Source organism: Myotis nattereri (genome assembly GCF_964212035.1).
Source record: "Myotis nattereri genome assembly, chromosome: X".
Taxonomy (NCBI): Eukaryota; Metazoa; Chordata; class Mammalia; order Chiroptera; family Vespertilionidae; genus Myotis; species Myotis nattereri.
The window spans coordinates 141,174,759-141,181,876 of NC_138078.1; the positions used below are offsets into that span (position 1 = coordinate 141,174,759).

The following is a 7,118-nucleotide window of genomic DNA, read 5'->3' on the forward strand; positions in this document are numbered from 1 at the left end:
GCCCCAAGCGACTAAGGATGGGTGATGGATGTGACCATGGTGCCGCCTTCTGGCCAGAGGCCAGACTGCATCCTGTCAGGGCAGCCGTGGGGCCCAACTCCGTGGCAGTGACCTGGCAGCCCGCCTGGGCTGAGGAGCTGGCTCTCTCTGAAGGATTGCGATTCCTTCTCGAAGGCTGGCTCGGACCTGCTCCTGAGCAGCCAGGATGCGGCTTTCCCACGCACATCATTCCTATCATCCGAGTAAGCCCACCCCTCCACGGGGCCTCCTCCGCGCGGCAGGCTCCCTGACCCGCGGGCTCTGTCTGCACCGGGTGCAGGCGTAGACGCCGGAACAATATTTGACAGACAAAATGGGAATGAGTCGGTGTCGCAGGGTCTCGTGTGAACTGGAAAGAGGGGAAAGAGAGCCAGAGAAGGGATGCTGGTGATGTCTGAGGTGGCGGGACAGATGCTAAGGCCCCGGATGAAGAGCTAAGGAGAGGCAGAACGGGTCTGTCGGAGGGGAGAAGGCCAAGTTGTTGAGACCTGGCCTTGGCGCTGGCTGCCTGAGGTCCCCTGGATTATATGACCCCAGAGCCTGGAGTGAAGGGTGGCCCAGAACCGGCTGTGGGGACAGAGGAGGAAGCTGCCCACCCCCCTATAGACTTGCTGGTCTCGGGGACCCGTGTGGGGGGGAGGGGGTGTGCATGGGACAATGTGGAGCAGGAAGGTGGTGGGAGGATGCTGGGAGGAGAAGGCTGCAAAGGGGCTTGTGGGCCTGGAAATCACCCCCAGTCGCTCTCCTCAGTGGAAGCCAGGCCCCCTGTTTCCAACCCCAAATCCTGATCCAGTCCCTGCCCCTGAGACCCAGGCCAGCCCTGCTTTGGGGGTCACTGCTCCCCTTCAGGTCCTGAAGATCCACAGAAGGTCCCTCTCCATCGCGCTCCGCGATGGGGCTGGCAGGAGTCCCAGAGGGGAGGAAGGAGTGGCCAGCTGGACCCAAACACTGAGGGTGCTATCTCTGCTCTGGCTGGGACTGAGGTGTGGGCCTAGGGGGTCTTCCCCTGTTGGACACAGGAGAAGGGCCTAGTGGGTCCAGGAGAGGCTTGGGCCCCTCCAGAATTGGGGTGTGAGGGGCAGAAGCCATGCAGACCAGAAGACCGGCCATCGCTCTTCACACCAGGAGCCATAACCAGCCCAGCCTGGGTTCCCCCAGGCCTGGAGCCCATGGGCTCCAAAGCTCAGCACAGCACAGCAATTGTGGCCCGGTGGCGCCCTCTCCTGGCCAACGGGCTCCCCTGCACCCTCTGACACTAGCCTTCTCCATAGGAAAGTGTGTGCTGGAAATACTGTGGGGAGAGGTTGGAGGCGGCGGGCTGGGACTCTGGGCGCCCCCCAGGCTACAGGCCTTCACTCGCCTGTGAGCCCTTCCTGGCTGGCCCTGAACAACAGGGGCACTTGCAGCCCATCCCCAGGGTCCTGGAGACTTGGGTACCCATGGGGCCTCCCACCAGCCCCCTCTGCTGGCAGCCAGAGCCATACGCAGGCCCACCTCCAGGGTGGCAGAGCTGCTAACTGGGCTGCCTCTTGCTGGCATTTGGGGGGCAGGGCAGGGACAGAAAGTTCTTGGATAACCGGGAGTTTGTCTGCCATGATCCAAGGGAGCAGCAGTGTGGGTGGCAGTGGGCTAGGTCAGGTGGTGTGGTCCCGCCTCCTTGAGTTCTTTCCCACAGGTGATACCCATCCCCTCCCTCTTCCCCCATCCCTGCCCCTTCCCCCTCCCTCCAGCTCACCACCGGCCCCAGGCCCTTTGCTCTGTCTGTCTTTATTGATTTGGGGGAAACCGGAGGGGAGCCGGAGGCCACGACACAAGCGGGACCACCCACAGTCAGCGAAGCGCAGAACAGCGTGCAGGAAGGAGCCCCTGGAGCCTTGTCAGCGTCTAGAGGGGTTGTGGCAGCGACAGGGGAGGGGAGCCCCTGCGGACATGCCCCACCAGCCCCTCAGCAAGGGCAGAGCCTGAGGGGTGCCCCACTCCCACCCGAGTGCCACGTGCCACACACGTCTCAAACTCTCCACCAGAGGCCAGCCCCAGGGTGCGGGGATGGGGGAGAGGGCTGAGAGGGTCCGTGGGAAGAGAATCGGGGGTCAGTGCACTCAGCCTCAGCATCTGCCAGGGGTGGAGGGAGAGAGAGAAGCACACAAGGAGAGGGACAGTCAGGGGGCACCCCAGCCCGCACTGCGCCCGGCTCCCAGTCAAGGCTCTCAGCTGCGGACGGGGCCCACTGGGTCTTGGCACTGGGCCCCTCTCAGATCCTCACGGTGCCCGCGGTCCCCAGCCCCTGCTGGCCCCTCTCTCATCTTCTCCTCCCGGAACCCTGGACCCTCCCTCCCATCTGCGCTCCCTGCCCTCAGGCCTCTGCTCTCTGGGGTCCACCCCGCTTAGCTCTTGGCCACATGGGGCTCCACACCCTCTAAAGCAGTGGTTCTCAACCTTCCTGATGCCGCGACCCTTTCATACAGGTCCTCATGTTGTGGTGACCCCCAACCATAAAATTATTTTTGTTGCTACTTCATAACTGTAATTTTGCTACTGTTATGAATCGTAATGTAAATATCTGATATGCAGGATGTATTTTCATTGTTACACATTGAACATAAAGCACAGTGATAAACCACAAAAACAATATGTAATTATATATGTGTTTTCCGATGGTCTTAGGCGACCCCTGTGAAAGGGTCATTCGACCCCCAAAGGGGTCGCAACCCACAGGTTGAGAACCACTGCTCTAAGCTCACCCAGGAACCACCTCCTATTAGGGGATGCAGGGCCCACCCCCACATACCTGGGCATCACCAGTTGGAGGGCTGGCCAGCCCCGAGGCCCGGATGGCTATGGCGGGCCATCCTCCGCTCTGAGGCCTCCTCACCCTCTGGGCTCTGCCCCAGCTTTCGGATGTGGCGCAGGAAAGAGGTGGCATTGAATGCTCGCTGCAGGGAGAGAGGGGTATCAGGCTATGACCAGCCCTGGCCCCTGAGATTTCAAAGATCAGACAGGCTACTGGCAGCCTCCCCCTGAGGCTGAGGGGTAGGGCAGGTGGGGAAGGGAGGCAGCCTTGGAGCCAGGAAGGTCCATGGCCTGACCCATACTGACCTTCCAGTGGTTCCGGGCAAAATTCTTCTGGATCTGCTCACTGACCGAGCCCAGGATGTCTTTGTCAAAGGCAGCATCCCCAGAGATCCTAGCGGGAGGCCAGGGGTCAGTGGGGGGAGTGGGGTCTCTGAGGGCGTGGTCCCTCCCTCCGACCCTGGGACAGCTTGGCAGGGGTTCCATTCACCAAAGATGCTGTAAGGCCTGCTGGCACGTGAACCTCTTCTGCGGGTCTCGCTCCAGAAGGTGCCGGATGAAGTCTTTGGCTGGAGCAGGGAGGCCAGGTCAGACCAGCCCGCCCCCATTCCCCTCATCGCACCCCCTCCCCTCCCTGAGCTCGGGGCCAGCCTCAAGTTCACCTGATTCGGAGATGTCATCCCAAAAGGGAGAGTCAAACTCGTAGCTGGCCCTCAGGATCTGGCTGAAGAGTTCGGGGTCGCTCTCGTCGTAGAAGGGAGGGTAGCCACACAGCCTGGCGCCCACAGATGAATCACCCAGCTGTCCAACCCTCCCCAACCCAGCAGGGGGTAGGCGGGCAGAAGAAGAGCCTTCCCAGTGGTCACTCACAGGATGTAGGAGATGACACCCAGGGCCCACACATCTACGGCCTTCCCGTAGGGTTTCTGCTCCAAGAGCTCCGGGGCTGGGGGCCAGAGACAGACAGACGCACACCCGCGCACACACACACCAGCCTTCAGCGCTGCCTGGCTCCGCCTAGTTACCCCAGGAATGGCCAGCCACCTGCCCTGCCCCGGGCACCACAGCTCCCACGGGGTCCCCCAGCCCCCTCAGGGAGCCCCCCTCACATACCCACATATCCTGGGGTCCCACAGGCGGTGCCCAGCATGTTGCCAGCCTGAATTTTGGACAGGCCGAAGTCGGAGACCATGATCTTGGAGTCCTCGAATGGCGTGGCATAGAGGAGGTTTTCAGGCTAGGACACACGGGAGGCCAGAGGTCAGCCCTGGCATGGTCCTAGGGGCTGGGACCAGGGGCTGGGCCCCCTCACATCCCCCAGACCCTTGGTGCACAGGAGGCTGTGTAAGGCCTGGGCAAGTGGGTGAGAGGGCAGGCACCTTGAGGTCGCGGTGCACGATGCCCAAGCTGTGCAGGTAGGAGACAGCACCGAGGACCTGGCCCACCAGGTGGCTGGCATCCTTCTCTGTGTAGGAGCCACGCTCCATGATGCGGTCGAACAGCTCGCCCCCTGTCACCCTGTGAGGAGCAGGTGCTCGTTTGAGCAAGGCCCCTCATCCCACACTCAGCACCCAGCCCCCAGCCTGCCCTGCCCTCCTCACAGCTCCATGGCCAGGTAGAGGTGGGAGGGGCTCTCGTGGACGTCCTCCAGAGCCACGATGTTGGGGTGGCTGACCCTGCAACAGCAAGAGAAAGCCCTTGTAGCCTGGCCAGTGTGGCTCAGTGCTTGAGCATCAACCTATGAACCAGGAGGTGATGGTTTGATTCCCAGTCAGGGCACATGCCCGGGTTGTGGGCTCCATCCCCAGTGTGAGGCGTGTAGGAGGCAGCAGCCGATCAATGATTCTCTCATCATTGATGTTTCTATCTCTCTCTCTCCCTTTCCCTTCCTCTCTGAAATCAATAAAAATATTTTAAAAAATAACAACAACCCTGCCCTAGCTGGTTTGGCTCAGTAGTTGAGTGTCGACCTATGAACCAGGAGGTCACAATTCAATTCCCAGTCAGGGCACATGCCCGGGGTTGCAGGCTCGATCCTCAGTAGGGGCCATAAAGGAGGCAGCTGATCAATGACTCTCTCTCATCATTGATATTTCTGTATCTCTCTCCCTCTCTCTTCCTTTCTGAAGTCAATAAAAATATATTTTTTAAAAAGCCCTTGGCCCAGCCGGGGTGGCTCAGTGGTTGAGCATCAACCTATGAACCAGGAGGTCATGGTTCAATTCCCAGTCAGGGCACATGGCCGGGTTGTGTGCACTGTGGAGCGTGCAGGAGGCAGCCAATCAATGACTGATGTCTCTCTTATCATTGATGCTTCTCTCTCTCCCTCTCCCTTCCTCTCTGAAATCAATAAAAATATATATTTTTTTAAAAAATAAAAAAACCTTGTAGGCCACTGCAGCCTCCTCTGGCCTCAGGGCCTAAGGGTGCTTCCTTCCACTTCTGCCCCCTTCCCTACCACAAGCCACCCCTGCCCAATCCCACAAGGCACAGCCCCACGCCAGGCCTTCCTGGGGCACAGAGGAGGCAGGGCACCCCATCCCAGGGCACTGCCCCACAGGCCTTAAGCCCTAGCAGCCAGGGCCAGGCACACACCTGCGGAGCACCGCAATCTCATTCTCCACCAGGGCCTCCTTGCCTCGAAGGGCCTTCTTGGAGATGCACTTCAGGGCAACAAGGTGTGAGGAGCCCCGCTCCTGGGCCAGCACCACCTCGGAGAAGGCACCCCTGCCGTGGAGACAGCGGAGGCAGGAAGGGAGGGGGCACGATGGAGAGGCAGAGGTAGAGGAGGGGAGGAGAGGGTGGGGAGAGGAGAGATGGGGAGGAGGAAGGGCCCCCCTAGCTGAAGCAGAAGGGGAGGCCCTCTCCATCTCAGGCCACCCATCCCACGCACACACGCCCACACAGTCACTGACGCACACTCCCTGACACTCATGCACACACAACACATTCGTGGCCACACTCACGAGCCCAGCTTCTCGCGGATCTCATAGACGCTGCTGATGTCCTCCGTCTGTTTCTTGAGCAGCAACATGTCTGGGGGAGGGGGGGGGGGGCAAGGGAGAGTTGGAGGAAGGTCCCCCACCCCAAGCCCAGCAGTGCTTCAGCCACCCTCAGCGACAGCCCCACTCAGGAACACATGTCCCGTCAGGTCCCTACACCCTCCCCCAGCCCCCGTACATCTTGCCCTTCCCCCACCGCCCAGGTCAGCACTCCCAGCGAGACCACCGCATACACTCCTTCCTCCTCGCCCCCCCACCCCATACGCCGCTGCGATCCCCAACGCCCCCACACCGATGGCGATCGGCGCCCAGACACCCGCTCTCTGCCGCCACACAACCGAGTCAGCCGCAATGAGCCGCCTTCCAGAAGGCTCCATGCACCCCCACCCCCGCCCCTCCGAGCCCACCCCCATCCACAGCACCCAAAGAGCCCTCCTTCGCCCCCAGGCCTGGACTTGCCACCCATCGCTCAGCGCCCACAGGCACACGCCACCCAGGCCACCAACCCGCCTGAGATGCACCTGCGACCCCAGCAGCACAGCCGCCTGCCACAGCTACGGCCACCCACGCGGCTGCCCAGGCGCACCCGGCCCTCGGCGCCGCGGGGCGGGAGGAACTCCGCAGCCTGGGCCTCCCGCGTCCGGAGCTGCGTGGGCAGCGCGCGTTCGGGCCAGGGGCGCGCTGGGGATGACAGGTGTGCGCGGGGGCACGCGGGGGCGACGGGGCGAAGACTGCGGCGCGGGACCCTGCACGCCCCCGCCTGGGAGCGCTCGGTACCGACCTGGATCGGAAGCTGCAGCGTCGCCTCACGCAGTGGCAACGGCGCAGAGCCCCCCGCCCGCGCCCCGCCGGCCCCGCCCCCTCCGCGCGCTCCCGCCCAATGCTGGCGGCCGAGCACGCGGTGGCGGCGCTGCAGGGCACCTTGTAAGGCAATCTGCCGCCTCCAGCTGCCGCCTCCCTCCTGGGTCATTCATGCCGGTTCCCACCGGCTTCGGCCCCCTGGCGGCCTGGCCGGGCGGCCCCAGGGCCTTTGCACGACCAATGTCCTCCATCCCGAAGTCTCTTCACCTGCACGTTGACATGACTGTGAGCCTTCGGGTCTCTGCTCCATCCAGGCCAATTGGTCTAAAACGGTCTCTTTCCCTAGCCCAGCCCTGCCACTGCCACTTCGGCAGTTGGACAGCCACGGCCTACTCACTGGGCTCCCTCCACCCTCTGAACCCAGATTTAACCTCTCCTACCCAAGTCTCCGCCCCACGCAGCGGCCAGAGCATTCCCTGTATTGAG

The 7,118-nt window shown here is 62.3% G+C and overlaps 1 protein-coding gene across 3 annotated transcripts; it reads right to left on the reverse strand.

Moving 5' to 3' along the window:
- Positions 1-1,789: 1,789 nt before the first annotated feature.
- PNCK (pregnancy up-regulated nonubiquitous CaM kinase) lies at positions 1,790-6,690 on the reverse strand. Of its 3 annotated transcripts, none has more exons than XM_081081432.1 (12): positions 6,613-6,690; positions 5,796-5,865; positions 5,425-5,556; positions 4,431-4,505; positions 4,209-4,347; positions 3,943-4,066; positions 3,700-3,775; positions 3,492-3,604; positions 3,320-3,398; positions 3,136-3,223; positions 2,828-2,972; positions 1,790-2,151 (listed from the first exon to the last, which is right to left on the reverse strand). In XM_081081432.1, exons 2-11 carry the CDS (start codon positions 5,861-5,863, stop codon positions 2,835-2,837), a joined length of 1,032 nt encoding a protein of 343 aa, XP_080937558.1. In that variant the 5' UTR covers positions 5,864-5,865; positions 6,613-6,690; the 3' UTR covers positions 1,790-2,151; positions 2,828-2,834. The 3 variants fall into 3 exon arrangements, with proteins under 3 accessions (XP_080937558.1, XP_080937559.1, XP_080937557.1); XM_081081433.1 differs by lacking the exon at positions 6,613-6,690 and adding an exon at positions 6,353-6,523; XM_081081431.1 differs by lacking the exon at positions 6,613-6,690 and adding an exon at positions 6,124-6,216.
- Between the last annotated feature and the right edge of the window lie 428 nt (positions 6,691-7,118).